General features: G+C 31.8%; 1 protein-coding gene across 1 annotated transcript in view; it reads right to left on the minus strand.

Moving 5' to 3' along the window:
- Positions 1 to 15,721: 15,721 nt before the first annotated feature.
- Positions 15,722 to 18,343, minus strand: part of LOC145327240 (uncharacterized) — a 51,604-nt gene continuing 48,982 nt past the window's right edge. The window contains exons 6-7 of the mRNA XM_080170827.1: positions 17,865 to 18,003; positions 15,722 to 17,221 (exon numbers count right to left, since the gene is read on the minus strand). Of these exons, the coding sequence (XP_080026953.1) occupies positions 16,493 to 17,221; positions 17,865 to 18,003 (868 nt within the window). The 3' untranslated portion in view covers positions 15,722 to 16,492. The remainder of the gene's footprint in view (positions 17,222 to 17,864; positions 18,004 to 18,343) is intronic.

Genomic DNA, 18,343 nt, shown 5'->3' on the forward strand with positions numbered 1-18,343 from the left:
TTAAAATTGTCAATAAAATCATCAAAAGTTTCCAAAAAGGGAGTCTTTATAAAAAAAAAACAACGCTAAAACATCGTTTTAAAAATCACTATGTATGTCCTCAAATGCCATTTGAATGAAACTAACTCTTATAACTCTAAAAACTCCTCATACATTCGTCGTACATGCATATATGTGTGTGTGTGTGTGTGTGTGTGTTTTGGCGCAAAGATTCCCAACGTATTTTGATGTCCTTACGGCCGTCTCGTTCGTCGTCGCGTATCCTTACATTGTGTCTCGCTTCGCGCAGTCGCCATTTTAAACGCGCAAAGAACCAAAACATACACGCACACACACAAATATGCACTTACATTTCAGGGAAGAAAAATAGGAATAGATGTATTGAACGTTTTTAAATAGCTGCTAGACTCATTGTTTGTTTGAAATACTTAATTTAAATTTCAGGTAAATAGATATTTGTTGACAATACCGTTTTAATACAGATGAGAAATGATATTTATGTGAATAAAAACAGGATAAACAAAGGTTTAGGTAACTAATGAAGAGCGATTACAGTCTTGGTGTACAGATTAAATAAATTGTTTTTTTTACTGTTAAAAAACTAATTAGTAGTATATTAATCTGCTTAAAAAATAAATTTTTAGAGGGAAAATTAAAAAAAAAATATATGTAAGATTGATTTATTCTTTTTGTTGATTACCACAGCATAATATTAAAATTTCTGTCTATGCTAGCCTGTTATTGCGATGTCATACTAAAGTAACTGTTTTCTTAGAAATCACCTAAAAATTTGCTAATATATTACTACATAATTTTCGCAAAAACACCGCAAATTTCAAGTGTAAGGTTAAAGTAGTATATTTGTGCTTAAAAGGGGATGTGGGTGGGGGGGGGGGGGGTGAGTAACACTATGGCAAAACAATTGCGAATTTCTTAGGAAAATATGCTATTATTATAAAGGTCTAGTCATATTCAAATTTATGAAATATATTATAAACAAGAATGAGCACACACAAGAATGGCGAACTACATTAATAAACAAAAATATCATTTTAATACTTCGTTCTCTATTTTAGATATAAAACCGAATTTTTGGCTAAGATTTCTTTACACGAAAAAGCTTTTAATTTAACTACTCGGGCCGATAGTCATGAAATTGGGAAATTATAGAGAAGAAAATGGATTAATTAAGAGAAAAATAATGCTGTCAAATGAGCATCTACTCTGAAACTTAATTGGTTATTCGGTTCATCTGTAATGAGAACATCAAATGTTTACTCATCAATAAGCATCTACATTACAACTTATTTGTTCTGTTGGTCTCTACGTATATAAGTGTAGTTGTACCATGTCGTACAGGATATCATTTACACAAGATGTTGTTTTTTTTTTAATTAAACAAAAGTATTTCCTCATTTAACCCACTGAAGCTTGACAGAAAATAACCCAATCAAATTTATTGGAACTTCCAACTATCTAAACCTTATGTATATGCTTTTGGGACATGACTAACAATGCATTCGCCCAGCGTTTTGGTATTTCTGACAGTTGGAGCCTGGAGGATTAAAGTTGCCTCAAACTAATCAGTGCGTCTTCAAAATTGGTCATCTCTGTAAAGTGAACGCACTGATAAAAAATTAATAAAACAGAAACAATATATACGGATTACAAGAATTTACATTTGACCTGAAACCCAAAGATATATAAAGATTTTCTAAGTTCAAAAATATATCTACTGTGACTATAGTTATTGAGAGATGAATATCGCTAAAATTAACCCCTAAAAGCCATAGTGTTGCTGCCTATTCCCACATAACTTCCAATAAAACAGAGAAAATTTAAAGAAAAAAGAGACACATCGTTTGAAGAATTCCTTTTCAACCTCAAAATTTATCCTTCGGTTCAGAAATCCATGCAAATAAATCAATATTTCTAAAAAAGTAATTAGCAACAGGTTGTCTCAGGAGGCACAATAAACAAAATCGACCCACCCTAATAAAAACATATTCTAAATTGAATTGTATTATCTATGCATTTTTAATGTCATTGGCCCATCCTTGCAAACCAAGTTTTCAGCCAGTCCAAAACAACTTTTTAAAATATAGTCTTTTTTCTTTTTTACTGGTTTGAAATAATGTATCTCCGCCTATTTCTCCCCTCATATATATAGGAATATAGGTATGTGTCATAATGTCACACAAAATGCACAAATGGGTCTCTACCCCACCCCCCCCCCCGGCCCCCCCATAGAGGTGTCCACGAGGAAATATTTCCGATGGATGGATTGGGGAGGGGGGCATGTAACATGTATGCATGTGTCTTTAAAAAGGACATTTTAAATTTACATGTTGTGACTTTTTCATAAGCATAGAAAGATGGATATATAGATATTAGATATGTAGATAGATAGCTAGACAATTCACTGTTTTAATTCTTTTGCCATTCTATAAGCATGAGCTGGATGAATCTTTATTACTTTAAGATTTTCTTGAATAGAATGAAAACCCAACTAGCTTTTTTTATTCTGATATAATTGTATCAGAATGTCTGTCTGTCTCTGTGTGTTTATGGATCTTGCTGGACCGATATGGTTCTCCTTTACAGTGAAGCTTCTTGGGAAACTATTTTGGGAGGGGTACCTCTGCCCGCCTAGGAGAGACAACGCCTATGGCCTTTTTTTTAGAAATAAAAGGAGAAAATTAATGCTTGACTTACCAGCATCTTTCCGAAGTATCCCTGGAGACCTATTAAAAGACATATAGATAGATAGATAAATATAAAATAATACAGATAGATAGATAGATAATCTTAGTTAAGCTAAACATACCTAATTGACACTAATCTGTCTTTTGTCAAAAGACATAAAGAATTTTTTGTGTCTTTTTTTTCAGAGGGCAGGGGGGAGATTTAATTTGAACCATCTTTACAATTACATTCAAACTACACATAAAAGCACACACACACATACACACACAAATACACAACTAGGAAATAAAAACCCATAGAAAAATAAAAAAGAAGAAAGTAAAATATAAAAGAACAAGAATGACAACATCCATAAAAGCGAAGCTCTTAAACTGTAGGAATAACGGACATGTGGTCTGAAACTAGTTACAGAAAAGCTTGTTTTTAATAACATAGAAAACTATGAATATACGAAAAAGATTGTGGTAGATAAATTCAAGAGAAAGAGAAAGAGAGAGACACGGATAAAGAGAGAGAGAGAGAGAGAGAGAGAGAGAGAGAGAGAGAGAGAGAGAGAGAGAGAGAGAGAGAGAGAAAGAGAGAGAGAGAGAGATAATTGATATTTGTAGACAGAAATAAGTAACAAAACATTAGAAGAATTAATATCTACAATACAGATTGTCTAAATGTTTCAATCGTTCGTTTTAAACCTTGAATAACCATACCCAATAGCGACAAAGAACAATTATAAATTTCTATCAACTCTACAATTATTTCCAGAAAGTCTTACATTCATTTAAAACATTATGATTAATTAACTTCGCCATTATATTATGTTTTCAAAAAAATAGCATTATATTTTCATTACACATTGCTAATTTTTTGTTTTGCTGATATTTTTGGGTGGTGCCATTCTTGTTCTTTAAAAATGAAGATATTTTGAGGATACATTTCTTCAGAAGGTCAGGTTTAGTGTTTTTTTATATTCATACAGACCAAACAATTTACAGGGAAGGAGGGGACATTTGACTGTTGATTACATTGTAACCTAAAGTTTTAGAAAGTAAGCATTTTATTCGTTGGCTCAAATACATTTTGGTTATTTTTATTGAAATTTGAAGGGCTGATTCTAAACTAATAATGTCAAAACTTTTCAATAAACAATTTTATTCTACAGAAGTGGTAATTTTGTTTATCATTTGCGATGTATCTCAATTTAATGACAAGTGTTTTATCCCTACATATCTCTGAAAATTTTCAGTACTGTGTCAAAAAATTGCTTAGTTATTTACTAGATCATCACAAGTATGTTAATACTGGAGATTTTATCCTTCATGCCCAACTAGTATTTGCCCTCTAAAGCTAGGGGCATAGCCATTATTAGTACAAATTTAAATAGGCTCATTATATAAGATTTCTACAAGAGCAGTTCTAAGCAAATAGTTTTAAGCCAGGCCACACTTGTTTTAATTTGACATTGAAAGGTTTAGTGATTTTATCCCAAAATACTTTGATTGTATTTAATTTTTCTTCAATATCAAATGTTCGTTGTGACATTATTTCGGAGTTTTCTTGATATTTCCATTCTTGGACGTTTTCATTCTTGTTCTTTAAAAATTAGGAAACTAATTAAGACATACATCCTTGAAGTATGTAAAACCTAAAACATTTTGGCAGCCTAAAATACATAGCTCTATTTTTAAAATCAGTTCACTTTTCAATTATTCCTTTAGTTTTCAACAAACAAAGATGATTGCATATGTGAAAGAGAAGCTTAAAATTGTTTAAATAATAAATATTTTTTGACAATGTGATTTTTGATAAAAAAAATATTTAAGAGCGTATTGAATCACTTTCAACACAACAAAATTTATACAGAGTAAAACTTAGCAAAAATGACAAAATCAATAAGTGGCGAAGAACAAATAATCATGAATAGACAAACGGTCAAATCTTTTGATGCATGACCGACAGACGGACGAGTGAAGTAAATTTGATTCTAGATGCTAATGGTACAATAAATCATCACTCAAAATTTCAGCCGTCTATCTAAAATAGCAGCCTAGAAAATACCATTTTATTCATAATCTTACGGACGGACAAATCGGCTTAAGGACAAAGTGAACTATGGAGTAGCTTCGCCACAAAATTAACCCAGATGCTTAAATTACTAGCATTAGTAATTTTCAGGCTCATACCATTTTCTAATTCAATGTTAAAGTTTGATACCTTGAATCATACCCTACTACTCTATGTATTATCTATTTTTTTAAAATGTTTTCTATTACATAAGGAGGGAGAGGACATTGGACTGTAAATTTTACTGGTACTAAGAATTTCATTGTCGCGTTATCTTACAACTTTGGGTACTTGTATATATCTTGATAGGTTGGTTCAAAACTTTAAGTGTCCAAATTTTTAACGAATAATTTTAATTTACAGAGGTAGTTTTGTTTCTCATGTTAGGGGATGTACGTCAATTCATTGTTCATTATTGTATCCCTTCTTTTTAAAAGCGAAGCTTTTCTATAATTAGGGTCGGTCCGTCCGTCCGTAACGGATAGCTTTTTTTTTGTTAATTTAGGCATGTTAGAATTTTTTTTTACTTTTTTAACAACAAATTTTTATGTGATCTAATCATCCGATTGATCTGATTTTTGGTATATTGATTCCTGGACAACAAAGTATAATGTAATAAGCAAAGCAACTCTATAATCAAGTCCTAAAAATGTAAGTATGTCCATAAACATTATCCTGAATCAAGCAGTTTTTCAACAAATTTACTTACAATTTTGCTTTGACTCTTATACATTTATATTATGATTATTCAGTTCTGACACAATACAAGTGTTAACGTCCGTTTGTCCTACCGTTTCAGTGCTTTGCTTTTATAAATGTTGTCATCCTTGTTAAGAACCCGATTAAGTTAGCGGCGCAAATTGAAAAACCTAGAAAATATACATTGACCTTCTCGTGTATTTTTTGGATACCTATATTATTTTTTAGGCTTTTTTCTCTATATAGAAATTATACATCAGCCTTAAATAAATTTTGTAATTGATAGTGTGACAGTACATTATCAGGCCATTGTATACATATATTCTTGTGTCATTCTTTAGAATCAAACTATCGCAGAATCCACTATTTGGACGAATTATTTCTTGCTAGCGAAACTACTCTATAATTCTCAATTTCCTTCCATTTGTCCGTTAGAGAAAGTATGAGGGAGCGTGAGTTTCTCAGCCCTTGTTTAAGATAGACCACTAAAACTTTTTGTCAGCATTCCTATATTTATGTAGCACATGTTATATATTGTCTCTGGAATTATTTGATTCATTTACTCTAAATGTTTTTTTTTGTTTTGTGTTTGTTTTCTAAACATCTATTAATATTTTTTCTACGCTACTTATGTGTATTTTGTCATCATTGTAAAGAAGTAGGTTATTCATTGAATGTATATTTTTTTCCAGTCACAATTGTAGGACCTAAACAGATGTAAATGCAAATATTCTTTTGTCATAGTATCGCACTAAATATCCTCAGAACCCGCGCTTTGGATGATATCTGTATTATTTAGAACCTACTGTTCTGTATACATAAATAGTAATTATATACTTCTGAGAAATCACTAACATTTATGGATGTTGGTCAAGGATGAATTTGTTTATGAAAGAAAACAGCCCAACCATGTTTTAAAAGAAAACAGTTTAAATATTCAAGCTGTAATAAAAATATATACTATTTTTTAAGTTTGCAAAAAGATTTAACCCCTATTCCCCGAAGGTGGATGTTGTTGAGTGTGCTACACTACCTCCACATTTTTCTATCTCATCTGTGTTTCAAGATAATATTGGGTTACTTTTTAGCCTAGGCGTGTGAACCGAAGGAGGTTTTAGGGCTTTTGCCCACCCCCTGACCCCCTAGAAGTAGAAAAAAGCTCTAATTGCTCCTCCTCCTGCACCCCTCATCTGGATGGTTTGAAATCCAGGTAGGGAGCAAAAACATTTTGTCAAAATTATTCCTCGATAAATTCACACAAAATAATAACACTTTCTAAACAAATTGTACTTCTAGCTAAAGAAAACTAAAAAGATAGCTGCCGTGTACAGTTTCTAGGTAAAAAGCCAAAAAAAGGGGGCGAAGTAAGGAAAACATAAATATGACTGTGTTTGGATCAATAGTTTAGTATCAAGAAAGATATAATTAAAAATCTAATTGTATAGCTATATTAGTGATTGAACCAACCCCCTGACCCTTCCCTAGGTATTAAGGTATGGGAAAAGGCTTGTTGGCTCTTCAGGATTAACTGTATATTTTTCGATTGCCTAATAGATATGAACTGTTTAAAATCTTTATCATACAAGTGCGTTTTTGACAGACCAACATACCAAGTACATTATAAGATGAAACATCTTTTAACTGAAATAACCATCTTCATTTTGTTCGCGCGCGTGTGTGTGTTGGTGTATGTGTGTTCGTGTTTGTGTATTTTAAATTATAAAATTTGCAAATTCATAAAACTATATGAACGATTATCATATAAAACAACTTTATATCCGGTAGCGAAACAACTTTATAATTGAGACATGTCCTTATTTCCCAGAACCTCTCCGTGCAGACATAATTTATTTTTGGAAAATCATGCCTGGGAAAAATTAAGGGTGATACAGCATCCCCCTTTGGTCTTACTTCATTAATTAAACCATCCCTTGACGAAGGTCTGCTGTGCTGCACCCCTCTAAAATAGTATCAAGATATAATTAAGGTTGTTAAAAAAAAATTGTAATACTTTAACGATCTATTTAAAAAAACGTTAAAGTTTAACTTAGTTTTTGTCCATCTGTCTATCTACCGGAATGAATCGCTCAACAAAGCTCTCTTGAAAAGATATTTTGTCAGGCTTTTGGAATTTCACAATCCACTGAATGTCTGTCTCATACCCTAAGGCTTACACTCCTCTACGCCCCCTTGCAAAAATATATCAACCCTCTTGATAACTGCATAACCCCTCTAAACCCCCTTTGCTACTGTGTTAACCAATAACATCTGAAATCCTTAATAATAATTTACGCCATTTCAGTGGCCAATGCCTTCCCCTGTCATGCCCCTTGTCATACCAGCATGACAATTTTTTATATCTTTATTTATGATATGACGCGGGATGGACTGGACTCGAACCCACAATTCTGCCAAAAACCAGTGGACGTATACAAAAATGTGGCGGCAAATAATTAGTTGTTTTTCAGGGAAACCTTTGTAACCTTCTAACCCCATCATACAGTTTATCTTTGCGATAAAATCATAAAATTAAACATAAATCTAAAAGGATTTCTTTAAAAACAGCAAAATACGCTCTTTGTAGTTTCCGTATAACTCTTATCTTTAATTGGGGCAGGTGTCCTATAGATTTCAAGAGGAGCAACTCTAAAATTATTATCAGAAAGTTCGTAAATCCATTTAAATCGATGAATCTTAGCTTTCTTAAAAGCAATATTTTCTATGATATGATTATACCATTGACTTGATTTTTAGAATGCGGATTCCTAGGATCATTAGGCATAATATTTAAGTTATTTTGGGATTTAGATGATTTGATATAGAATTTGTTCAGATTCAAAGTATCCAAATGTATCAAATGCGTTGACACTGTATAATTGTTAATTCTTGTTAGTCTGGTCTCTTAATATGTTAAGCTTTGCTTTTGTAAATGTTGTAATCCTTGTTAATAGAAATGAATTTTCTATTTTATAATTTTGTTGCTTTGTATAAATTCTTTATTGTATGTTGGTATTTAAACATTTAAAATAGGATTTTAGTCTGCTTTTAATTTTAGATAACTTTTTAAAGAAAACTTAATAAAATGACGGGCAAATAGAAAGGTGTCTTTCTATAACCATCAAAACGGAATATTTGGAAGGTCTGACTTTCCCTACCTCTACACAGGCTTCACATCCCCTTAGTAAATTTCTGTGTACGTCACTGACCTAAAGCTATAATATCATAAATATCATACAGTAACAATATACATATTTTACTTATTGTGAATAGTTTAAACATGTATTACTGTTAAGTAAAAAGATTTGTTAAGTACTTAATTAATGCACAAGATTTAATTTCAAGGCAACCAACAGACACTTTTAATTATAGAGCTTCTTTGTTACTTGGCGTTTTTCGTTGCTGATATCATCATTGCATTATAGGACTTGAGACATATTAAAATTATCAAAATAGTATTTTTGTGGTAGATATACATAGAATTCTATGTGTAATTTTCAAATTTAGACCTATATTGTGGTAATGTAAATATTAGCCAATTATTAAAAGCTTTTATCAAAATGATAATGTGTCGACATAACCTAAAAATTGCACGTCAACATTATGATTCCAAGTACAACAGGGATACTATTGCTATATTTGGATTGCCGTTTTATTATTTTATTTACTCATTTCGCTCTTTAACGATTTTTTATTTCATTCTAAGATATACTCTCGTGGTGTGTATTAAAACCCGCGAATAAATTTGGAATAAAGACGCATCTTAAAGAAATTCATAAAACAACGTCATAACTAAAGATGTTAAAAATACTGTGCACATGTGTAAGGTGATTTCACACAAAAGTGTCAATTGAGCACTTATTCCCACGTCCATTATTTTGACGTATATGGAAATTTTGGGGGTTGGGTATTTTTATTTTTATTTTCACGAAATCTTCTGTAGGGCTGCCCTGTACCCAATACAACCTAACCAAAAGGAATGAACAAACGAAAAACTACCCTCCGTCTTTATTTTGAGATTAGGGAGGGAGCTATCAGGTGCTTTCCAAGGTGCTTTATGTGAAAGCACCGGTATGACTTTCAGAAAAGGCACTGCAGTCTAAATTGTTGGTTGTTCATTGTAAAACAATACGGATTTGATTATTCAGAACCTGCTAAACAGGATTATTTCTTAGACACCAATCCACAAGGTAATTAAACAGCTTTAAAAGGTTTTTTTTATTTGCTAGGATTTAGGGTTTCAAAATCAATTACTATTTAAATTAAATTTTATAGTTTATTGATAGATTTTTTAGCTTTTAGCTTTAAACAATTATTTCTCTGCAATTTTAAATGAACATACTTTGATTCTATTTGCGTGCTAATTACCCCTTTCTTCTTCATGTTTTATATAGGTTTTGCAATTTCTACAGGTTTTTAAAATTATAGTATAACAGTTGAATAATGTTCCCGACTAGCCCGTTACTGTTCTGTTATATTAATGTCACAAAATGAGTTTAGACTTCAATTTTCATTATCCTTTCTTCCTCGAGTTTTTATGATGTTCATCAAATTCTTTTTGCATATACGTCGTCGCTAACATACATAAAAACAGACAGACACAACTACAGATGGATATACAAATACAATAGACAGGAACAATCATTATAAAAGGACATAGTCTCATCTTATTATAGAAACTGAAACAGCTTTCTGTGGATAGTAAGATAAAAAAGTGTATGATTAATTCCATTTTTGTTAGCCTCGAGAGGACAGACTCCAAGATTATTTTTTGTTTTTATTTTATTACTATCATTTTTATTTCGGTTTATGGTTCTATGCTCAAAATACGGGTTTTATCCCCCCCCCCCCTGCCTAAAAAAAATAAGAATAGAAGTAGTAGTGCTGTTGCAGGAGAATGAATCAGGTGTATTTTCTTTCTAAGAGTCAGAGCCTCTAAAGGTTGGGGGCGTAGCCAATAGTATATCTATAAGGGGTGTAATGATAATGTTTTCTTTTGTAATTCTTAATACATGTCTATATATTCCTTACTAAATACTGAAGGTCAACAAAAGGTCAATTTAATGACCTCTGTTACTTATGTAAAAAGCAAAGATACTATTTTAATAACTCATGGATTCGCCAATGGCATATAGGGGACTTACATAATATATTTTGATGAAGGATTATTAAAAGCAAAGCTTTTCTATAATTAGGGTCGGTCCGTCCGTACGTCCGTCCGTACGTCCGTCCGTCCGTCCGTCCGTCCGTCCGTACGTCCGTCCGTCCGTACGTCCGTCCGAGATAGATAGCTTTTATTCGTTAATTTAGGCATGCTAGAATTGTCCTATCGATTTCAAACTTTGCATGATGATTCCTGTAGTAGTTGGGTACGATTTAGAAAGCGTAGCAACTCTATAATCATTACCAGAATGTCCGTACGTCCATTTTAAACATGTTGATTTTTCTACTTTTTTAACAACAAATTTTCAACTGTTCTAATCATCCGTTTGATCTGATTTTTGGTATATTGATTCCTGGGACAACAAAGAACAATATTATAAGCGAAGCAACTCTATAATCAAGTCCAAAAATTTAAGTATGTCCATAAACATTATCCTGCTTCAAGCAGTTTTTCAACAAATTTACTTACAATTTTGCTTCGGCTCTTATACTTTTAAATTCTGATTATTCAGTTCAGATACTATACAAGTGTTAATGTCCGTTTGTCCTACCGTTACAGTGCTTCGCTTTTATGGATGTTGTCATCCTTGTTTCTATGTATATTGTATAATTATATGTCAAAATGACATTACAAATGATTTTGTGATATTTTCTATTGAAAAATAAACACTTACCTACCCAACTTTTGAAAGGCCCCGCAGTGATCCATTAATATAAAAAAACCACCAGATAAAAAATTAGTAATGAGTTGTAATGAGTTTATTAATAGGAACAATATTTAATGGCTGAAACAAAATAATGATAGTCTTCTGAATTATAGTTCCTAAATCAAAGACGACTTTTAAAGCAGTGTGTCTTTATTCATATAGTAGGCCTGAAAAGTTGAATGTCATTTATATGTGCGTGTTTCTCTTTCTCTTTTTATATGTTTTGCCGTATCCCCTAGTATCTAGGGTCGGGGCTACACGAGGCATGGGAGGTAAGGGGTAAATCACTGTTGTTGTGTTTTTGGTTTTAATGCAATAAAATAGCCTAATACATGACCAACACCAACTGATGATTCCTGTCAGACCTATCGGTCCAATGGTTAAATGTTTTTCTTATTCACCCACTGCATTTATCTGTATTACCTGATAACCTCGGGTGAGGTGGTGATCTTCTTGGGCTGTACAGCCAACTTGATGGTCACCAAGGCCAGACACTAGGTCCTTCACCTCATACCTCATTTTCTCCATCTTTCCCTCTTTCTCTCTATCTCTCTCCCCCTCTCTCAGTAGTTTACAGTATTTACCTAAAAAGAATATGTATATACATTTACATTATGGTTGCTTAGACTTATTCAAAATAACTAAATCTTTTGGTTCTCTTGAAGAATTTGACCCAATCCCTCAAATTGAGTTCCCAAAAAGTGTATTAAGAAGGGAGCAAATAAATATTGCGCTGTAGTTCATTAAATTCTACAATCCTGTTTTCCACCTATGAAAATTAAAAGCTAACAAAGACAGAGTTCTAACTTCTTGGTAATCGTGGATAATAATACTACTGTCTATTATTATAAGAACTAATGATAAAATTTACTGCCTACTATTACAGCGAGCCACAAATATAAAGAACATGGGAAACAGTCAACAAATATTTAATCCCTGTATATTGCAACTAAAAAATGTATTATTCAACTAAGTTTTTATAAGGACTCACTCTTTTATTACTTTTTGGAAAAAATGTTGTAAAATTTGACCATTTAGTATTGATATTAAAATCACAATATAAAAAGTTTTCATTTTTTAAAATTTCATCGCAATTTTATGTATCTTGAATTTTAAACCAAAGTTTAGAGACTTCTAGCGGTAAATCTAGAAACTACTATTTAATGAATTTTTACAAAGGTTGGAAATTAAGATAATAGTCTTAAATTTTCCTGTTACAAAAAGAAGACGATTATATCCGGTTTATGAAAAAAATGTATTTTTTCTAAAAAAAATTAATGTTAAATTGAACCTATGAAACAATAAAAAATAATATTTTTCTGACTTGAAGACGACATTTAAATCCTTCCTCGTATCTAAAAGAATGTTACTTTTCCCAACATTGAATTTACTCAAAAGAATATATATAAAAGATTTTAAAATAGCGAATCTTAAGAAATGAGTTAAGTAAATCTTCCCTCTTAGTTAGTCTAGCGATTTGCAAGATCTTAAGTACAAACAGCCAGGCAAACAAACTAGATCTTTTATATAGTAACACGATGGAAAAGTTTATCCCTCGATAAATGATTACTATTACAGCTAGCCTTAAATAAGCAGCGTCACAAATAAAGATTCTTTTGACTAAAACAATAAACAAAGCCTTTTATGTTACCAAAATACTTAAATATTCTATAGGAGTACATCATTATACAAAATATAGGTGTTCAAGTCAATTTCAGGTTCCAGGAATGATCCTGCAGCTCCTGATCCGCTGGGTATCCAGAAATCTTTAAAAGCCTCTTGTGATTTTTGACTTAGAGACTTCAATTTATGTTTTAAGATTTCTAATATAAAATTTACATAAAGATAAATATTTTCTGAAAAATTGTTCTTCTAGCTTTAAAAATAACAAAAAATTGTAGCCATTTAAAATTTTTAAGAAAAAAGAATCGAAAAACAAAGGTTTATTAAATAAAGGGGCAAAGGAAGCGAAAAATGACTTTGACTCACTTAAAGTCAGGATTTTTTTATCAAACAGTGGACATGCACATTTTTAAAAAATCCTTCGAGCTCTAATAGGAGCCGAGGTAATAGGGGGGACGTTGAACTGCCAAGCTGCATTATTTTTTACACATTTTGCGGCTGCAGCATTCTATAAATGGCCGTTGATCTCACTTTATTATAATCAACAGCTGAGCAATAAGCAAGATATGATATATTAAGTTGTAGGTGTTTTTTGTTTAAGGGGAAAAGTCAGAAGGAATTCCTTTAACTCTCTCAGTCAAAAACATCAAAAATACAAAGTTTTTAAAACTTTCATGTGGTACATTTAATGGAGGAAAATTTTAAAGTGATGGTGATATTTCATAAATTTTATGTAAATTCTCCTTTGTTATCAGTTAGAATCTTTCTTATCTATAACAAATAACACTTTTGTAATAGATAACATAACTTACAAATAAAAATATAATGATAACGAATTTTAATTTATTCATACTTATTAACGTAGTTATTAAAAAAGTAAATTGACATATAAAAGTAACTGGATGTCAGTCTGTCTATAACTCTCGCTAACCACTTGACTGATATGGTTCACATTACAGCAAAGCTTCTTATGGGTCCTTGACAGGATGTTGGGACTCTATCTTCCCTACCAAGATGAATCGACAATGAAAAAATATGCACCCCTAAATAATATTTTTGATTTTTTTAAAAACATAACTAGACGTTTACCCAACCCCCTCCCATACCCCAAGTGCACCAAATGGCCTATAGGGGCGTAGCAGATAAATTTATCCATACTCAGGTTGTTACATGCACAACATGCTTCTGAAATTTTCCTTAATTTTCTTTGCCCATCAGAATCTACTATATAACTTTTTTTGTACATCCATCAGTCTCTATGAAGGGGATTTCTAAACGTTTTATACAAATGTATTCTCTTCTCATCTGCTTCTGAAATTATCTTGATCTCTCATCACTCCAGTGCAAATTTAGTTTAAATTGTTTATTACCAGTTGAGTAGCATCTCTATAGTATCCGTTTCCCTCACTAACTCCTGAGCAGAAATGCTATATATCGAGCTTTTGAGAAAACGTATATAGAGTCAAATCTATTAGAGTATATCAGCTTATACCAACAATGAAATTAATTCGAAGAAAAAAAATCACAAAACCTATACGTTATTTTCAGCTGTAGTTTGGGGGCAACATTTAGTAGATTTGACGACTTTTCTTGATATTATTTTAGATATATTTCGCTTGTTATCTATACCTTATTCCTGGTGTCTACTTATTTACTATTTAAGATATGCTTCTGAAATTGTCTTGGTCAAACAGCACTCAAATGCTAATTTATTTGACACTTGTTTTATTATTGGATGAGTAGCATCTCTATAGTATCCGTAACACTCACTGACTCACTCCTTCCAACAGAAATGTTGCACATCTCCATAGAGTTACAACTAAAGCTATTCAAAGATATTAGTGTATATAAAAAAAAAAACATCCCTTTTAATTAATTATTTGCACAATATTCAATTATATGATGTTGAATAGGTTATACACTAATTTTTTTGTATGTTTCAAATAAAATAAAATAACAAAAATTAAATCAAAATCTCTTTTTCTCTCTATAAATATAATATATGGTAATCATTCTATGTTAGATTCATAAATTATTTTATACAAGTATCTACTCATCTATTACCATTTTTGGTCTTGTTTCATTTTTGTATTTTTTTTACAATAAGATAAAAAGTCACAAAACCTCTCAACATATTTAAAACAGAACATAACAACAACAGTCGTACTGTAAGGAATATTTTAGTTTATTATGTTAGTACTGGTAAGGCCAAATATTGTACTATAAAAATGATTCTACTGTACTGTCACGGTGCCATTTTCAATTCTGAAATGGTTATACCTTCACGATTCTTGCAATGTGAATAGAGACCATTGAAATAGTTGTACTGTTACGGATCAGGCAGTTTTAGTAATGTAGTTGTACTGCCATGAATACTTCAAAAATCACAAAACCTTTCATCATAATTTCAAGACTTTTTATGTATCACATTTTAAAGGAATAATTTTAGAAAAACAATATTCATAAAAAGTATTTGACCGAGTACTTTAAAGTTTAAACAAATTAAAAAGGAAATGTGTGACCTGAACTCTATTATAAGATTTTTTTCAATATTTCGCTCATTTTAAATTTAGAAATTATATTTCTTTTATTATGATAAAAGCAGATTGACAAGTGGAATAGCAGAGAAGATGCCTGTTATTCAGCAGAAAAACTAATCAAAACAGGCATTACTTTTGAAAGCATCCGAGAAATTTTGTTTTAGATGGACAGACAAACGAACATTTATAATTATAAAGTAGGCACGCTGTAAAAAAATCCAACTCAAATTAATGCAATAGTTTTTATTAAAAATGCAAAGTTATTAAAAAACATTATTTTAATATCACAGTGTACATATATATACTTTTATTATCTACAATATTACATATTTACATAAAAATACCTATAAAGTATAATTTTTATTTGATTTTTAACCATTTAAAAATAACATTCCTCTTTAAAATCTGTCGAAATAATTGTATATACACTTTTTAGGTTAAAGATTAAGTAATTATAAATGACATCTTATGTTGATGTAATAAAAGCAGAAAAATGTGACATTGATACATTTCCAAAATTTCAATATTTTTTTCTCAATTTTGAGAATTATTTAATCACATAACTAAAACTTTGTTATTAATTACTTAGAACACTAAATTAGGCTGTTCTATTTTTTTTAAATCTTTTATATATATTTTTACATTTTAAATGATACAAAATTTATATACATTTTAAATCTAATTTATTCTTTGGTAGTTTTAAAAAGTCATCATTTTAGTAATATACGTCTATCTATCTGATTTTTTCATAACGGCATAACAGAGCAAAAAATACAAAAATCACAAAATTGTAATGCTTAAAAAACTAAGAATACTAAATTTATTGTAGGTTAAAAACATTATGGATAAAAAATATTCAATTATCATATTTTTCTTAATTAAATCAATTGGTCCAAATTTTGTTTTATTGGTTCAATGAATTAAAACATCAATAACTGTTTATAATTGATTATTTCTTTTCACTAAGTGTTTCTATTTTGATTAATTAAATGTTTAAATTTACACAAATCCCAGTGTTGGGCTAGAATCATTAAATACCTCCTTTTTTATCGGGGTCATTTGAATGCTATCCTTATTTACTTTGGGAGCTTTGGATGACTGCGGGGTGCTTGTGCTGACCGTCGGGGTGCTCTTACTGCTTTGCGGTGAGTCTGAAGACTGCGGTAGTTTCAGAAAGTCTGGAATTTCAAAGCGGATTTCTGTACCGCGTTGATCTTCAAAACGACCCCGTCGCATAATTTGTAGTCCTTCATATAGAGAAATTTCGGCCGAAGGAGTTGGACCGTTATCATTATCAGTCAAAGCACTAACATCGCCGCCAAACACGCTACTTTTGCCGCCGTTACAAGGCTGAACAAACAAACGTTTGTTTTCTATTGTAGAAACGTCACGGTTCAAGTCTACCCAAGCACCATCTTCTGTAACAACATTAACGGCAATTGCACCGCCGTTTCTTGGACTTTCGGCGGGGTTTATCGCTAATTCAAGGTTGTAAGGATGCAATAACGGCGCCAATACATCCCTTATCTGTTTAAATGTGCGGGTTTTTACATTTAAAGTTTTGTAGTTTGAAGGTGGATTTGAGGTGGAGGTTGGGATTCCGCAAATTTTGAAGCTTATCCGCTGTTCAACCCGCACCTCAGTGCATCCAAGGGTGCAGCAGTCTTCAGAAAGATCAAACTGGCGGCCGCCAGTCCCTGAGGATTCATCGCCGCCAGTGGAGTATACCTAGATATAAATATAATATTCACAGGCAAAATTTGTATGGGGTAGAACTTTTTTAGGGAAAAATAAAGATTTAATACGTTTTTATTCAGATAGATAGTGTGACATTAAGTAAAACAAAATAAAAAGACAAAAAGAAATGTATTTGATGTTTTTTTGTTTAGTTTAAGTAAAGATACGATTATAGGGCCCCGCATGGTTAGAGGTCCCGAGGGGGCTAAACAGATATAGGTTTGATTCCAGATACCAGGTTTATTCAAAATCTTTTGCCATTGAACCCAAAATTCTTGCCGTGAATTGTGTGTCAAAATTAATATTATTCTGTTTGGACAACTAAAAAATTCTGTTCTTAATAGGTCTGGAAATTTAAGTGCTTGGATAAGAAAACTAGGGAATAGTCCCTTTCGTGACATCGCACCTTAAGGGGCGATTTGTCGTATTTTCAAAATGGCTTTTTATAAGTTATTTTAGGTTAGCTTAGGTTATATTGGGTTAAATGATTGCCCCACAGGGTTAGGTAATTAGCCCCGCAGGGTTAGAGCCCCCCGCAGGGGCTAGAAATAGGAGAAAACCTACTGTGAAAATACGAATAATCGCCCCTTAAGGTGCGATGTCACGAAAGGGACTATACCCGAAAACTACATACCTCAAAGTTAGCAATTTTCAAGCCACGTTTTTCAAGTAGGCGAGACACAAGGGCGCGGATAGATTCCCCGCTTGTTGTAGTTACAACACTTGTTGAACCATTTGGAAGGATTACGCGAGTCAATGTGCAGTGGCCCTCCCTAGAACAGAGAAAATTTTAAAAGATTACGCGAGTTAGTGTGCAGTGGCCCTCCCTAAAACTAAGAAAATTTGGAAGTATTACGCAAATTAGTCTGTAGTTGCCCTCCATAAAACAAAGAAAATTTGGAAGGATTATGAGAGTTAGTCAGTAGTAGCCTTCCCTAAAACAAAGAAAATTTGGAAGGATTATGAGAGCTTCCTAAATAAAGAAAATTTGGAAGGATTATGAGAGTTAGTCAGTAGTGGCCTTCCCTAAATCAAAGAAAATTTGGAAGGATTATGAGAGCTCCCTAAATAAAGAAAATTTGGAAGGATTATGAGAGTTAGTCAGTAGTGGCC

The sequence above is a fragment of the Acartia tonsa genome, chromosome 1 (assembly GCF_053477335.1).
Source record: "Acartia tonsa isolate MP-2025a chromosome 1, ASM5347733v1, whole genome shotgun sequence".
NCBI lineage: Eukaryota > Metazoa > Arthropoda > Copepoda > Calanoida > Acartiidae > Acartia > Acartia tonsa.